Source organism: Misgurnus anguillicaudatus, chromosome 2, assembly GCF_027580225.2.
Source record: "Misgurnus anguillicaudatus chromosome 2, ASM2758022v2, whole genome shotgun sequence".
In the NCBI taxonomy this organism is placed as follows: Eukaryota; Metazoa; Chordata; class Actinopteri; order Cypriniformes; family Cobitidae; genus Misgurnus; species Misgurnus anguillicaudatus.
Genome location: NC_073338.2, coordinates 12,307,624 through 12,325,401, shown reverse-complemented (window position 1 = coordinate 12,325,401; position 17,778 = coordinate 12,307,624). Strand labels below are relative to the sequence as shown.

Genomic DNA, 17,778 nt, shown 5'->3' with positions numbered 1-17,778 from the left:
TCGGATGCACGCTTACTGTGTTTTATACGGTAATTTAGTCACGTCGAGTTTTGTTTCTACTTTAATATACGTATTGTCATTTATGTGTATCATCTTTAGCACCCAGAATCTTTTGTGTCTCAAACATATTTGTGTTCGGCTGCTATTTTTATCACATTAATGTTTTTAAAACATTTCCCTACATGTAATGACGGGGAATGAAGCTGTCCAATCATAGCAGTGGGTGTTTACGTTCAGGTCTTCAATGCAGCCCGCCCCTTCAAACGAACCATTTCTCAAGACAGCCACTAATCCATGTTACAAAATAGCGTATTACTTATTGCTTTTGATGTTTTTGAATGTAAAAACAACGCGAAATGCATAAGTAGACATCAATCAACGTCATAAAGCAATAAAATCGACCAATTCACGGCCCCTTTAACGTTGCCGACACGACTCCGTCGAGTCAAGTGCCAAGGTTTTCAACCATGACAAGTCAATTCCTAAAGCAGTTGTTTTTTTCTTATAACGCATTGTTTTTCTCTGTTACAGTACTGATCAATCTACAGGTTCTTTAGTGCTCTAACATGACATCTCCATTCCCTTCCTTCAGGGAACAAGGGTTACAGAGAACTTATTTGCATATTTATACCATGGGTGCCTCAATTGGCTCCTGAGGTCATGAATTGATATATTGTGTAAACAGGTTTGGTCAGTGTTAAGGACCCTGGCTCAGTTTTCATTGGGGCACTGTTCACTTATTTTTCTGTGACGTGACTACTTCAGTTTTAATTTTGAAACGCTTGTTAAAGTGTATTATGAAAAACACTTTCATTATTCTTTTACATATCTGTGCATACATTTGGAGAAACATTAAAGATGACCAGCGGGCTGGTTGGTGATTGGAGGGCTGCAGTTGGCCCGTGGGCCGCCAGTTGACTAGCCCTGCTGTATGCATATTTTGACCACAAACTGCAAACTTCTGCATTCACTTACTGTTTACTTCAGCTTTTACTTTCTGCTAAACAGTGTAAACTCATGAAACAAACTGCACCCTACCAGCCACATACAGAAGAAAACATAATGCTCCAAAAAATTGCATGAGGTGAAATTATTCTCATAAAGAATCATGTTGGAATTAAAATGATACTGCAAAAAAACGCAATAAGGGAAAAATATATAAGATCTTCCTAGAAGGTTAAACGTTGTCATTTGTAAGTCATTATGCATTATGTAAATGAGCCTGTTTGGAAACTGTTGTCACAAGCTACCAAAGATGCGATTCAGGAAGTGAGAGGTGCTACAAATGTTTAACACACTGTGAATAGACACTATAATGACAGTTGATCTCCTTTAGTTCGATGTATTTTTCATGTTTCGTTTTTTAACATCAAACCAATGAAAATTCACACTGACATGATGAAGATACTGAGAAATGAAACATCACAGCTGTTTGGTATGCAGACAGTCAGTTTGAAGTTCATTCTGGTCATTCTTTGGCTTATTACAGGTACAGTATGTCTTTAATTCAGTTTACTCATAAGTGTTGTTGAAATGTCCTGCGGTGTGACCTGATACACTGTAAAAAAGTCTGGGTTTAAAGTAACCCAACTGTGTTTGGGTAAAAGATGGACAAACCCAACCATGCATGGGTTATTTTAACCCAAAACAATGGTTTGACAGTCTAACCAACGCATCTTATGGGTAGTGTTTATTTTGTGTTAGGTTATAACAAACCAGTGTGTATGTAATGTGTTTTAAGCTGTGTATGAAGATTTGAAGAGACCATATCTGTATTTTTCACAAGTGTAATTTGCAATACTGCATAAAGTATCATATTAACATTTTACTACCTTCTATTACTAAATATGGTGTTTCATAAAATATTGGCATAAAGCAAGAAAGAACAACAGCAACATTTAAATAAATTCAAGTCCTTTAACATTACCTCATACAGGTATACATCCAAGGAGAGCATGAATGCTTTTAGTGTCAGCTTTATTCATATAACATTACATACAACACTACACTCATGTCAGCTTTTCATTGACTTAAAAAATTAATAAATAGGAGGGGCCTTTCTGATCATTCAAATTTAAAACAAAAAATATATTGTCCATATATTTTCTTACAAACAAAGAAATATTTTTCAATTTACTTCATAGCATATCTGTTGTGGAAAAAATATGAAAATGTTGAGATCTGATTTTGACACAAAATGTATATCACACTAAGGTTTTATATATAGAAATTGACATTTTCTAAATGTAAACTTATTGACTTGTTTTACAAAAAATAAATTTTCAATTTTGTTAAACTCTTTCGCCGCCAGCATTTTTCAGGAGTTTCACAAACGTGGAAAATGGAATAAATATATTTTTAAATATATAAGCACACAATATATGAAATAAAAGAACAGACCCTCTGCTTTCAAACAAAAAAATCTGTTTCATCCTACCTGTGTTCTGTTTTTATCACCTCTCAAATATGTGTAGGTTTCATCAAAAACATAAAATTTTGACAAAAAAGCTGAGATAATTCCATTTTTGTGAAGAACTTTTGATAGAGATGAGATGCACAGCGATCTTTAAAACATACACGGACATACAGCTGTTTGCCCTAGGGCAATACTTCCGGTTTTATAAGTTATAAGCCACCTGGTGGATAATAGCGGTATTGCAGATTGACGAGATAACTCGTCAATGGCAGGGAAAGAGTTAATAATAAATCACTCAAATCGTGTACAATTTCTATGTATATATGTTCTATGTTCATATGTTTGTTGCTAAAAATTAAAATCATTCAATGATAAATATTTACAAAAAACCTGTTTAGGTAAAAATGTAAGAGTTGTTTTGTTTATGATTTCTAGGTGATGAGTGTAGGACAGTAACTGTTCAGACTGGTGGATCTGTTATTATTCCATGTCATTATGAAAGTAAATACACCCAACACAAGAAATACTGGTGCTATCATTCATCAGGATTATATTATCCCTGCTCTATTCTGGCATATGCAAATGAAACCAAAGGAGACGTGTCAGTAATTGATCATCCTGAACAGAGTTTATTTACTGTCACTATGAGAGACCTGCAGGAGCAAAACACTGCAACTTACTGGTGTGCTGTGGAAGTTGAAGGAATTATCCATGATGTGACAGAGCAGCTTTATATCACAATCCAATCAGGTATGCGATTTATTTTACACATCATCATCAGATTGCTCTTGTTTCTGATAAATGTCAATGACAAATATCATCTGTCTGTCTGATGACAGCTCCTGATCTCTCTGTGATGTCCAGCAGTGTAACTGTAGATGAAGGTGGTAATATCAGTCTACAGTGTCTCTACACTTCTACATATAAGAATAAACACAAACAGTGGTGCAGATATAAAATGTTTTATGTTAGAATGTTTTATCTGTGTTTAGTTGCTAAAGTCTATATTGGAAATTCAACACCTGATAAATTCATTAATCCTAAACCTACAACAGGTAATACAGTCTTAGTAAAAAAAAAAACTTGCTGGTGGTGATTACATGATAATAGCAAATAAAACATTGTAATTCATTATTTATTTAATGGCACTCTGGAATGCTTGATTCTGATTGGTCAGTCACAACCTTCAGAACTTCGTTATCCAAAGAAAGCAATTGGCTGAAAGTAACAACAAAGTCTCATCTGAGTACTGCCAGTCATCTTGTGAGGTGCAGTTTAATTCTTACAAATACATTAAATATAAAATGCATAATTAATAACACATCCATCTATGTGTCTGTCTCTCTGTGTTTCTTTCTGTTCTTTGTTACTTAGAAAACCTACAGCTCTCTCTACTATAACACCAACTCCTAATAACAACAATCAAACATCAAGCAGTGAAGAGCAACATAATAAGTATTGAATAAAGATGTTCAATGCTTCAATTGATTAAAAATAATTTTTGTTGAATTAATATATATTTTATAAAATCTATTTTATTAATCTTATTTGTGTTTTATTGTTTAATATCCTATTTTTTTACATTTATTTTTAATTTCCTTTTTTTACTGCATTGTTATTTATTATGACAGACAGTATGATCATCTGATGATGTGGCTTCTACCCATTGTTCTGCTGCTGATTCTGGTTACTGTGACATCTGTAATAGTAATACTGAGAAACAAACACAGTCAGTATTACATTTATGCATTTGAAACTAAGTCATTTACAGTGCATTCAATGTACATTTGGGGGGTTTCAAGCACTTGCGGATATCTGGGAGCGAGAGAGATGCGCTGTAAATATAATTTCTGTTCAGGTTCTGCTTGCCTCCGCAATCGTCGATGGACAAAATTAAGTACTTTTGTAGCAGACAGTTACACGTGGGTTTCTGTATTTATTCATTGATATCAATAGCAAAGGTTGAAAAAAAGAACAATGAAGATATGAAGTTAAATCTGTCCATTTTGGCGCTCTCTTTCATAGCCGCTGTCTAGCAACATCAGTAAAAGCTGCAGTTTAAGGACACAAGTATACCGTGGTTCAGAACTAAATATTATGATGTGCACAAAGGCCAGTGGGGGAATAGGTAGGGTGTAGCAATTGAACTCTGGTTTGCAATAGAACCGAATATCAAGCCACCCTTAATGTCAGTATTTGTGTTCTCTGTAGTTGATGTTTCTGTCAGATTGTCATTTGTATGTTTCAACTGTTTGTATTGATGTTTAAGTCTAAAAGAACACTGAAATATGTTTCTTTTCTCTAACAGGGAGAAAAAACAATCACATCTCAAATGAGAAAACAGACAAAGCCAGTAATGAAGTGAGTTTTTATTTCAGTTTACATTTGTTTATTTAGCAGATGTTTTAATCCAAAGTGACTTCAGTTTTGAGGAATGTAACACAAAAGATTCATCCTATATGGAGACGATCACATCAGAAGTGATGTAATAGTTACACAAGTGTCTAGAAAAGTTTTTTGTGTGACAGTAAAGTATGTGAGAGACTGAAACAGATGTGTGTTTATTGACAGGACAACTCAGTTAATTCATCCTCAGTGAATCCTGAATGTGATGTGACCTACAGTTATGTTATTGAACTTCCCAAGACTGAAGCAGTAAGTGAATTCATACATTCATACAACACAAACACAAATATAGCTGCAAGCAGCAATTGCTGGGGTCAAGCCAAAAATGGCACAGTAGAAAGTAAAGTTGACTTCGGATGAGCAGTTTAAATAACCTAGGAAAATCTTTTGATTTCAGACGAAAAAATATAACAGTTATCAGCAAAAAAGCTGTGTTCTCATTCAGTGAAATCTCTCCCTCTCTTCTCGAGTAGAATTGACAACTAGAACACTGTAGGAAATGTGAGTGGTGCTTGCACTGGCAATACTCTGGTCACAAAATGTTACAGTGATGTTAATGAGTCAAAAGAGCCCACCCTTATGTCTCTACGATGTTCTGATGCAGAAATATCGCAAAAACTGTTGATAAGGTATTTTCACTGGTTGCTAGGGAGTGAATTGGCATGCACCAATGGTTATACTCCAAGCCATTAAAGGATTAATTCATGATGACTCAAAGTTTTAGTTGTACTGTAGCACTAGTTTTAGGCACAGGGGTGCAAACTCATCAGGGGTGAAAAAGGTGACAAAGACACAAGCAACTCGAATCAAACTCGTGTACAATTCAACATACGAATCTTAATAAAGGTAGAAAAGTGATTTAGTTAAGAGCAGAAAGAGATTTTCTCTCAATGCTGTTTGATTAACACGAGTGACAGACAGGAGCAAAATTAGGTAACTTCCCCTTTAAGACCGAAGTCCGGATCTAATATACTGTTAAGACGTGCGTTTTTTCTTTTAGCTGTTTACATTCTCTTAAGACCTAAATTGTCGTGTTTATGAGGAAACTTGCAAAGCCGGGAATTTTTACGCATGTGTGTATTTAAGGCCTATACAGCGGCAAAAATACTCACAAGCTTAATGAGAAGCGGATACGTGACTTGCACGCTTCTCTCAAACAGAAACAGGTATAAGTTAATATCGCATATAGCACTGTTGTTTTTGTTTCAACAGCTTAAAATTACTTAATTTAAAACTGCGGTGCGTGTACAAATGTTAAACTTTTATGACCACGCGGATAGCAACGTGACTTGGGTGCGTAACCTCGAATGAGAAAATACTACAAGTTAATGTGTGCGTTCAATCTGCAGACTGCTTAAACTTCGGCAGCAAATGGGGTCACTATAAATTCTAAAACATAACTGGCTAGTAATTTGACATCGTTACCACAGCTGGACATGATTTTCATAATTTCATTTACTGCTACCCTGTCGCAGACCCCCCTCACCCCTCATTTTCAAAATCTCATCGGATCTAGACGAATCACAAGAATGACCTATTTTGGATCAAAAACAGCGAATTTCGCCGAAAGGTGACAAGTTTGCACCCCTGAGGCAAAAAATACCATGTTTCTATCTCAAAACCACTTGGTGGCGCAATGACAAAATTGTGAGAATACGACATTCGCAGCCAAAGTTGTAAGCGTGTAACACATTTGTCTTACTACTAGGTGGTGCTGTGAAAAAACTGGGCATGCCCTCTCAGATCCTGACTGGCATAACAAATACCAAGTGTCGTGTTAATAGGCTTTTGGCGAAGATACAGCCTCAAATCTATTTTTTAGCGCTTTATGTAAAATATGTTGATGCTGTTTACGGAAACGGATTGATGAATCAACATGAATTCCATAACTTTTTGCCTTGAGTATCTGTGGATGCTACATAACATGGCAATCGGGCTAAAGTTCTAGGACGAGTTCGCAAAAGTAGTTTTTATGAATAATTCAAAATGATGGAAAAAAAATTATGACAGAAAATGACATCATAGAGTGACATCCAATCAAATCGAGAGCCAAGGAATAAGAGGAAAGAAGAATGTTGTGTTTGGGACTTACGGGTCAGAAGTTATAAGCAAAAACATAAGTGCAATTTTGGACTTTTGGTGGCGCTAGCGGGTTAGAGATAGAGACTCCAAATTTGCTGTGGAGACTTTTTGGACAGTCCTTTATAAGCATGCCATTTCATAACTTTCCTATGTACAGTGCTTTAGTTTATGTTACAGTAACATTTGTGTTATTGTCAGTATGACTCTATATGATGTATTTATTTTCAGTGTGAACCAGCAAATGTAAAGGAAAATGTGATCTACAGCTCTGTACGTGAATAGGTGAGATGTTACTGTTGTGTTAATCACAATAAACACACAATGTTGTACACACTGTAAATACTGCAAAGATAATTTTTATTGTTTCACACAGGTTTGTGGACTGGATTAAATACCTGAGCAAAATATGAACCCAGTGATACAAACAACAAAACAAACAGTTGTTTTGATGAGATATGACATTATCCAGTTATTTTAGCATGTGACATACCCACCTTTATATTTATAATTCTGTCTAAATGTAAGTGGCTAAATGTGTCTTAATTAAATAAACTGTGTTTGTTTTTCATTCATTTTTAGTTGATTTATATAAGCATCTTCAGACACAAGTACGTATAGGTAAATAAGTTAGGTTGTAATGTGCTTGCCTTTAGGTGTAACATTTAGCATAATGTAATTTAAACATCAGTGATTTCTGTATTAGTCTTTTAAGGCAAAATGTGAAAAGCTCTTTTATTCGTAAATTGCTTTGGATTAAAGTGTCTGCTAAATAAAAACAAGTACATGTATTTGTTTTGGGACAGCAGTTCTGTTAAATGCTTGATAAATTTGTAACAAAAAACATAATACGCAACATACTAATAATAACTAATAATATAACAATTTTCCCTTTGTAGAAGTGAGAAATATTTATATCAGTTAGGCAGAAAATAAACATTCCAGCTCAGCAGGTGCACATATTTTAATAGACCATGTGAGGAGTACTGCATTACTGTAAACGTATTAACCTACTGAGCCTTCTGGAGTTTATGATAAAAAAAATTTTTTTTACAAAATTGGCAAATTATTTCTTTGAGTCAACTTAAGTCATCAGTTAAAGGTAGGGATGCACCGATCCGATATTCTAGATCGGTATCGGGGCCGATCCGGCATTTTTTGCTGGATCGGATATCGGACTAACAGGACCGATCCAATTCCGATACTGCACGTTACCCATGGTTGTCACTGACAAGCGATTAAAACGACAAAGTATTATAAAAGCACCATAAGCGTTTTTATGCACTATAATCAAAGTCATCTTAAACTCAATAGCTTCATGTGAAGGAACAAACGCACATTTAAAGATATTAATGTTCACAGAAACACTGTAACTTACTTGCAAACTGAGTTAATCCCCTGATGAGAAGCGGATGGATGAAAACGCGTCATTCAACACACGCACACACACAATAATTGTAACGTTAGGCTTTATTAAAGATCTGATTTTATAAAGTCTCAGTAAGCTGTTGGATGGATGCAATTCAGTATGTGCTGAGCACACGATGCATCAAATCTCTTTGTGTTTTAATAGTTATGACCGTAACTTTCCATTGCGGAGCGAGAATTCCCATGTGAGTGTGAGGACGCTTCTAGAGCATCAATGCTGCACCCAGGAAGCACAGTATGGTGCAGAATGCACACTCAATATGATTTAGGCGCATCAATTCTGCACCCGAAATGTGCATAAAAGGTCCGGTTAAGTGCATAATTCCCAAAATAACCATCTGCACACTAAAGCTTTTTTACTGTGACTTTTTGCGCAGTTAAGGAAAATATATTTAGCATACTTAATTGATCAAACGTGCCTATTTTATTTTCTCCTAAACACTGCCATGGTTAATAATTACTAATGTTCTTGTAACTTGTAAATCATTTTAAATTATTGGTTTTTACTTTAAAATTATAATTATATGTTATGTAATTATATTATGCTAGATTTAGCAGAAAGCACTATACACATTTATATATAGTGTGCGTGTGTCTGTGTGTGTGTCTGGGTGTAATTTAAATTGCTGAAGAAAAATACAGTAGTATCGGATCAGCAGGTATCGGAATCGCCCGATACTCAGAATTCAGGTATCGGAATCGGATCGGAGATGGAAAAAGGGGTATCGGTGCATCCCTAGTTAAAGGTGGGTATAAGATGATGTTGTGTGTTGTGACATTTTTTCACTTTGAACAGGTAAATAGATAGTTTCATTTATATGTCATGTTATGGGTTTTAAGTCTGTAAGCAATTACAAATTTTACAAAAGCAGCTGTGGTAATTTCTGATCAATTATGAACGTGTTCATGATGTTCAAATGATGTCTGAATGCTTACAAGAATGGAAACACTAATAATAAATATTCTTCTCCCATCATATTGTAATTGAACCACTGGCCCAATGGTGGAAACCAATCTGCATGCGTATTTGATGATAAATCTGATGACATTTTAATGTTATGTTTATATTACGGTATCTTTTAACTGTCAAGACTTCGTACTGATCAACCTTTTTTTTTTGTTCTCTGTATTTGTGTGTTGATTTAACAGGTCTCCTTGTGGGTATCTGTCATTGCGTTCTGCCCTCCCTCCTGTTATTCATCATTGTTTGCAGCGAGTCTTCTTGCGCACCTGCTTCACCTCATTAGCTCAATATTTTGCTCCCCTCTGTTTCTTGTTCTGTGTGTGACTGTTTGATTTTGTTTTCTAGTCCTCACCTCTTGTCTAGTCTTGTTGAGTTGTTACTGTTTTTAGTTTTGTTTTCTTGCTGTTCGCCGTCAGTGTTTTGAGTCTCCAGTGCTTTTCGTGTGCTTTTTATTTTCTTTTTCTTTTGTTAAATCAGGTCACCCTGGCATCTGCCCCGGCCTCTCAGTCTGATCTGCACTGCCCGCCTCTCATCGTACTATCTACTGTCAATCAGCCTTGCTCTCACTATTGGTCTCCTGGCATCACAGTGGGCACAGGCAGCTGCAGACTTCTCCCTCACCAGCTCGCCCGAGAAGGGCTTTTCCTGTCTGGTTCATTTTTGCGAGACTGCGGCGTCTCGGCTGGTCCGTCTTTTTCAGAGGGGGCTTGCTCTCTCGAGGACATGATTGACTTGTCTTTAACCGTCTGGGTTCGACCATTTTGGGACACTGGCAGAGGTTCTGACATGCTCTTACATTTGGTCTTTTTTCAGTTGCTTTAACCCTAATAAGACCCTTGGGGTCAATTCTAGCCCCAATCCACTTTTCTTTAGCTTAAAACATGGTTCCCTTTATCTCAGTGGAATAAGATTTTGTGACTTTTCCAGATTATCTGTCAAGATTCATATAAAAAAACTGGGCTTGATTCGGTCATTCTAAAGAGGCGTAAAAAATTCACTTAATTAGTCCCTTTGCTAATCTCATCGAGAGAGGAACAGCAGGGGGAGCACGTCACAAAGATAGAACAGCCATGCATTGTGTGAGCGGTTTCGGCATGGGGGGGCAATGTGAAGTGAACTGTTTTGAAAGGGAACTCCCCTAACACTTGCTTGACGTCATCAGGAAGTCTACCAGAAAAAGAAATAAGAAAACATACCTTAAGTGAGTATAAAACTTTAAACTTGCTACCAGAAAGTACAGAAATTTTCTTCGTCTAGGCGATGGTTCTTGCTACTCTTGCCGAACATTCACTTCCTTTTACATTTGCACCAGTGATGGTGAAGCTGGCCCAAACGCTGGCTACAGACAAAGTAGCTCTGAGTGGGTTGAAGCTGTCATGCACAGCAGCAGCTTACAAAATGGTGCATGGATTGGGATTTACATTTTCAGAGAGGATCTTCAGCAATACACCGAAGTATCCATTTTCCATCAACCTCACGAGAGTACTACAAATGGTGACAAAAAAGTTCTTTCCATCCTGGTTAGTTACTTCAAACCAGACAGGAAGATGGTTGATGTGGAACACCTTGGCTCTTTAGAGGTTTTGAAGGTTAGCGCTCTCAAGCTAGAAAAGTTGCTGGTTAAGTTCTTTAAGGATAACAACATCCCATGGTCCAACATTGTAAGCATGCTGATGGATTCCGGAGGTGTTATGCGAGGAAGTAGCCTGGGTGCCAGCCGATCTTAGCCCCGCCCACAAGAATTTGAAAACGGGAAGATCGGACTGGGGTTTCACCGTTGAGGAGCTGCTATGCTAGGACTAGAGCTGGTCGAACCAATCAAATTGTCAGGGCGGGCTTTATACGATGATGGACAGATAATCAACAGTAACGTAATGAACCACCTCACCAAAGAGCGCGTGTGTTGAATGGCTGCCCTGTAGAGTTCAGATGTGTGGATTCTGACATTGAGTCTGTTCTAAAAGATATCGACAGAGCATTGATTTTAAAAGAGGAACAGAGAAACGCGAGCTGGGCATTTGTTGATGTTTTTGCTGTCTTTCCCATGGGATTCGGAAAAAGTTGATCGAAACTGAAACGGGTAACGTTATCACGGCGATGCAACTCGGCGTGCACGACGAGATGGATATAATAAGCGGTCGTTGCCAGCTCCCAAAAGGTTTGTTCAGCATTGCCGGCTATCGGCTTATGATGTTGCCATTAGCACCCAGAGGCTGCTTCCTGCCTACAAGGTTCTTTACTATGGCTTTATGGACAGGGAAGACAAGGCCCTCTACAAGGACCTCCTGAGGCAGCTTTTTGCCACTTACAAAGTGAGCGAAAAGGCAGACACAGATTCTGTCCTTTCATGAGGACCTCAGCAAAAAAGGTAACTGATCAGTTATTTCTCCTTGGATCATTTGATTGCCCACCTGCAGTGATTGCCTACCTGCATTATGGTATCCAAAGGAGTGTTAGTTTTTGTACAGAGCTTTGTTATAGAGCATTTGATTTTTCTAGGAATGACGCAGCTGGGAAAAGACCGGAAGAAGAGGGTGGTTAGGAAGGTGTGGCATGAAGCCACCATAACTGAGCTGCACCTCAGTGTGTATACAGGAGTGCTACCGATCCTTAAAGAATATGTCATGGTGTTCCAGGTGAGATGAACATTGAGTCCTTTGCTTGTGGCTGCCATTTCTACTCTGGTGAATGCTACATTTCTCATCAGGTTTTTCAAAATATGAAAAAAATAACAAATTATGAGAATTGGATTACAATGATAAAAATGTTACAGGATTCTGTGGTGCCTGGGTCTAGAAAATAAATTATAGTGATCCAATGTCTAATAATTACTGACATTTTCTTTGACCACTGGGTATTATGCTTTTTCATAGTGAGATAACTGATTCCTTTTATTTAACTTTCGGTAGTCCGAAGTTAAAATTGATATGCATTTCTTGTGTGCGTTTTTGTACATTGAACCACAATGTTTTACAATGATAAAAATGTTACAGGATTCTGTGGTGCCTGGGTCTAGAAAATAAATTATAGTGATCCAATGTCTAATAATTAGTGACAACATTTTCTTTGACCACTGGGTATTATGCTTTTTCATAGTGAGATAACTGATTCCTTTAATTTAACTTTCGGTAGTCTGAAGTTAAAATTGATATGCATTTCTTGTGTGCGTTTTTGTACATTGAACCACAATGTTCAATCTGTGTTAATGTTATTTTCTTTATAGGGCAGTCAGACACTTGTTCATAAACTGCATGACAAACAGCTTCAAGTCTTTACCAACTTCCTTGCCTGCTTTGTCAAATCTGAACACCTGAACCTGATGCCCAAATGTCTGGCTACCATGGAATTGGACAACAAACTGCTGCCTGTGAGTGAGATGTATGTGGGGCGGGAGGCTAATCAATTCAGAGTGGCACATCCACAACACCCTGTGAGTACTCTAAATTGTGTTCTGCAATTGTGTGATTAATGATTGATTAGGAGCATCTGCAGATTGATTAGGAGCCTCTGCAGAGTTTGTATGATAACAATAGTATATTAAGTGTTACTGATCTGTTTCAGCTGCTAAAGCCATTCCTGGAGAAAGTCTCTCAGGCATACATCACACGTGCCAGATACCTGCAAAAAAAGTTGCCACTGCAGAGCAAGACCCTCCAGTGTTTGTCGGCCATGGACCCAATACTGAGAGGGCACTCTCAAACTGGGTCTGAACTGAGGAAACTCACTGCTATGATGGATCACCTGCTGCCTGATGTTGAAACACACCAGGAAATTCTTCAGTACAACGTAGATCATTCCCTGCCCAGCTTCCAATATGGAGATGATGTTGTGAGATGGTGGGCCTGTGTTGACGAAACTGGAAAATATGCAGGCCTGTGTCAAGCAGTGAAAGCTCCAATGTCAATATTCCATGGCCCATTAGTTGAATCTTCTTTTAATATAATGGGCAACATCATTGACCAGAAAAGTACGAGCATGAACATGACCACATTCAGCGCTATCCAGACTGTCAAATATACTCTACAGAACAGAAAGCTGAGTGCGGTGGACATGTTCAGCCGTGATGATCCTAAATTTGAGCCAGTAGATAAAAGGCTGTGTGGGAACATCATTTCAGCTGGAACCAGAGACAAAGCCCAGCGGCAGCAAAAGCAGCTGAAAGTCAGTGAAAGGAGGGTGGAGTTTGGCTGCCAGCCATCCACTAGTGCTGCTGTAAATAGGGCACAAATGGTGGAGGAAGAAAGTGTGCCCCCAAGAGGCACATCGTCCCCTTGGAATTATAAGGTTCTATCTAACATTTTTGTCAAAATTGAGTTATTCACATATTCTTACTCTGTGACAACTTATTTACATTATGTGATGTTTTATTTTAAGTTTTGTACATTTTGGGATGTTTTATTAAAAAAACAAAAAGGTTCTATCTACAAAATCGAACTCTAAGTTGGCTCTATAAGGTTCTATCTGCGTGAGCTAATCAGCACTTCGAATGCACAGAAGGGGACCAGTCAGGATCAACTTTATGGGGTGGTTTCTCAGACAGGGATTAGTTTAAGCCAGAACTAGAACTTAGTTTCATTAGAAAATATTTAACAAACATGCCTTACTAAAAGTATTACTTATGTGCATTTTGAGGCTATAAGGGCACTGATGTGTTTTAAGATATGTCAGTGCAAGTTGTTTTCAGTTTACAGCTCTTACATTTATTTTATTCTAGGACTAGTCTAATCCCTGTCTGTGAAACTGTCCCTATATGTGGTGTTGCCGGCTTTGTCCTTGACAACAGGAAAAAGCTGGTGAGATGGTTTTAGCTGGTCTCCCAGCTTGGTTTTTGCTGGTATTGCTGTTATAGCAAGCTGGTCTAGCTGTGTTTTGGTCACTTTTTAAGCTGGTCTAGCTGTGTTTTGGTCACTTTTTAAGCTGGTCTAGCTGTGTTTTGGTCACTTTTTAAGCTGGTCTAGCTGTGTTTTGGTCAGTTTTTAAGTTGGTCTAGCTGGACTTATCTGGTCATGCTGGAAGACCAGCTGACCCACCAGCTTGACCAGATTTGCCAGGCTGGTTGCACCAGCTTACACCAGCTACTGCCACCTTAAACCAGCAAAAACCAGCTACCAGCTTATGCTGGTCTTTGCTGGATTTTTCAGTAGGGGCAGTCTTTTTTTTGTTTTAGGTCTTGCTGAGGAGATTGTTTTCATAGACACCACACTAGCCAGCAGTGCTAGCTTCTAAATTCCTGATATTAAGAGGCACGCACTAAGATAAAACATACAGAAAAAACTAACTAACCTTTCCTACCCAAAAAAGTGTGTTTACGGTAAGTTATGATCGTTATGTCAAAATGTAAACATGGGAAAGATTGTTGAAGCAGTTACCTCAGTATTAAAATGATTTCAGAATGATTGTAGCCTGTAGCTACTCAATCCTGCTGGGGAGTCCAGCAAAGACCAGCGTGGGCTGGTGGCTGGTTTTGGCTGGTTTAAGGTCACAGTAGCTTGGTCCAGCTAGACCAGCTTAAAAAGTGACAAAAACAAAGCTAGACCAGCTTACTAAACCAGCAATACCTGCTAAAATCAAGCTGGGAGACCTGCTAAAAGCAAGTTTTGAGACCAGCTCAAACCAGCTCTCCAGCTTATGCTGGTTTTAGCTGGATTTTTCAGTAGGGAATGGTATAACATGCGTAAACAAAATTGTCTATTTTGTAATGAACCCGACATATACAGGAGGATGGTAGAGAAACTGAGGCAGAAGAGGGAAGAAGCAATGTTGTAAAGGAGCAATGTAAAATCAGACTTTTAGAGATAAAAGTGCTAAAAATAAAAATATTAAATGTCATAGAAAGGATTAAAATGTTACTTTCTAACACATGTTGAAAAATTGTTACAACATTAATTTTATATTTAATGTTTAAATAATGTTTTGGCAGATAGAACCTTATAATTTTTAGCAAAAAGTGTTGTTTTAGAATTAGAAGGTTCTATCTGCATTTGCCCCCTTCCAAAAATCCACATTTAGAAATTTGAGAGGATTTTGATATTGTATATTTAGAATGCATTTAGGGTCCCTGTTATTTTCATGTTTGAAAGAAACTTCTTCCCCATGTAAGTTTTGCTATATGTAATGCAAAAACTTTGAAGCTCAATATCTCAAAACTGCTCAGAACGCAGATAGAACCTTATAATTCCAAGGGGACGACATGGCAAAACAGAGAAAACGAGCCCTTGAAAGGCTTTCCCAGGCCAAAAGAGTAAAAAAGTTAGAAAATAATTTACCATTCACCAGTTGTAATGTTTTTTTATAGCGGTGTTAATAAAGGTTGTTTTACCTGAAGAAAATTTTGTCTACCCTTATTTTCTTTTTCGTGAGGGTGGGTTGCGGGTGCGTATACAATGTGTCACATTTTTCAGCCCTTCTGAGTTTGCAGGTATGAATATTCATTGTGAGGAATGAGTTGTCATGATTTCGGTCTTACCGGTTTGTTGTGTTCCTGTTTCCCTGTGTTGTTATGTATGTCATTGATCCATGTGCGCGTCTTTCACAGGTGTTTTCGTTTGATGTGATTTCCTCACTGACGTCACCACCACCTGAAGCTTGTTTGTTCCCAATCAGCATTAGTATATATACTCGCTAGTTCCCCTCAGTCCTTGCGGGTCCGTCATTGAATGTACTAGAGGTGCTTCTGATGCATTTCGACATCTTGTCCTGTCCTGTCATGTCCTGTCCTGTCCTGTCCTGTCCTGTCCTGTCCTGTCCTGTCCTGTCCTGTCCTGTCCTGTTCCCAGTTAATTCATGTATTAGTCTTTGTTATCTGCTGTCTCATCCTTGCAGATTTCCAGTCGTCTCTGAGTCTTCAGTTCTACAAACTGTCACCGCATGATCTTGTTCGTCTTCGCTGTGGAGATATTGGATTACTACGAGTCTCAGTTAAACAGCTCTTCAGCTACACACAGCTGAGTTGTCTCATTGTCACTGAACTGTTACCATTGTCACCCGAGCTCTGTCACTGATCATCTCCAGCGAACTGAACAGTGGGTTGCGCTTTTAGCGCTGAGTTTGTTTGCCATCACTAACTCTGTCTCTCCTCTATATCACAGCTCTGGACTGTTGCAGTTGACGAGCTGTCCCTTTTGGGTTGTGCCGTGGTCCGGTTCGCCGTCTAATTCCACTGAGAATTAATTCCCCTTTCCCTGGACTGGAGTGACCTACGTGTTCTGTTTCCCAGCCCTGGATGCCCTTAAGTTACTTTGGTGACTGAGAGACTTGTTTTGGAATTTAATAAAATACCTCTGCTTTGGAATCTGTTCTCCTGTGTTCTTTACATGAGTGAAGTGTGAGTTACAAAGTCAGATGCTTTTGGCACTTGACACACTGCACTGAGCCATGTTAAGCATGTGTGACCAAAATTTTTTAATAAATAACATGTGAATGACGTGTACCATATGACAGAATTTGGAAATCTGTATTGGAGTACTATTTGGAAAATATTACACTGCTTTGTTTGGCTATAATAAGAAGACCTTAAAATATTACAAACATATACCTTCCTCTAGTTCCCTTGCTTCATGTTCTTGGTATTTTTTTCTGCTATAGACGGATAGCTTCATTTTGTAGCCATGGTGGGCATATAGTATGCGCATCCTTAGCACATCACTTTCCTACGTCATATTACACACTGCATGTTGTCTGAGAACATATCAGTAATTAAATAAATCATTAAGTATTTTTTTAAATGTCCATAAATTAGCATGTTTGCAAATTATTAAATTAAAGCGCCTTGTTTACATTAAACATATTAATCATTTTGATTTGGTATGGAAGCCCTATGCAACTTGCATAATTTGCGTATAGGAAGGCCCGGCACTGGAGTGAACACTTAAACTTTCACGTGGACATTCAGAAATGCTAGTTTTTCAACAAAAAAAAATCTGCCTTAAAACATTATGAACATGATTACCATGTGCCGAATTTTCAGTATGAAAAAAGCCAATGTCTTGTTATTATGGAGAGTCTGCTTTATTAACGGGCTTTTTGTCCGCTCTGCGCAATCTTAAACATGTTTGGTTTAAATATTAAGTAGATTGTGGCCCCTTCCTGTCTAGAAATGTGTGTTTATATTAAAACTAAAACAAACGTTTGTCTTTATAAAAGTTATGTCGGATTTCATGAAGTTTATTGAGTTGGTGTTACGTTGGATGAAGGCAGGCAAAGGCAGAGAATTCAAAAGCAGTAAACATGTATTAAGTGAACACAAAATAAGGCAGATAAAATCAAAACATGATAATCTAAAGCAGGGACATACTGGGACTGAAATTCAGCCCGGGTATTTAAGATGGAGATAGAGGTCTACACGGGTCCAAAAATTCCTACCCGAACCCGATCAGACCCGTAAATGTGCTACACTGAACCGACCCGGACCCGTCTGTTGTTTTGAAAGCTGGACCGGAACCGACCCGGACCCGTCTATTATTAAAAAGCTGGACCCGGATCCGAC

The 17,778-nt window shown here is 38.0% G+C and overlaps 1 protein-coding gene across 1 annotated transcript; it reads left to right on the top strand.

Annotated features, from left to right (window-relative positions):
* Positions 1-11,444: 11,444 nt before the first annotated feature.
* Positions 11,445-16,294, top strand: LOC141351388 (uncharacterized). The gene is made up of 5 exons (XM_073858061.1): positions 11,445-11,661; positions 11,793-11,929; positions 12,517-12,723; positions 12,855-13,551; positions 16,116-16,294. The coding sequence occupies exons 2-5, from the start codon at positions 11,795-11,797 to the stop codon at positions 16,292-16,294; spliced, it is 1,218 nt and encodes a 405-aa protein (XP_073714162.1). The 5' UTR covers positions 11,445-11,661; positions 11,793-11,794.
* Positions 16,295-17,778: the final 1,484 nt, after the last annotated feature.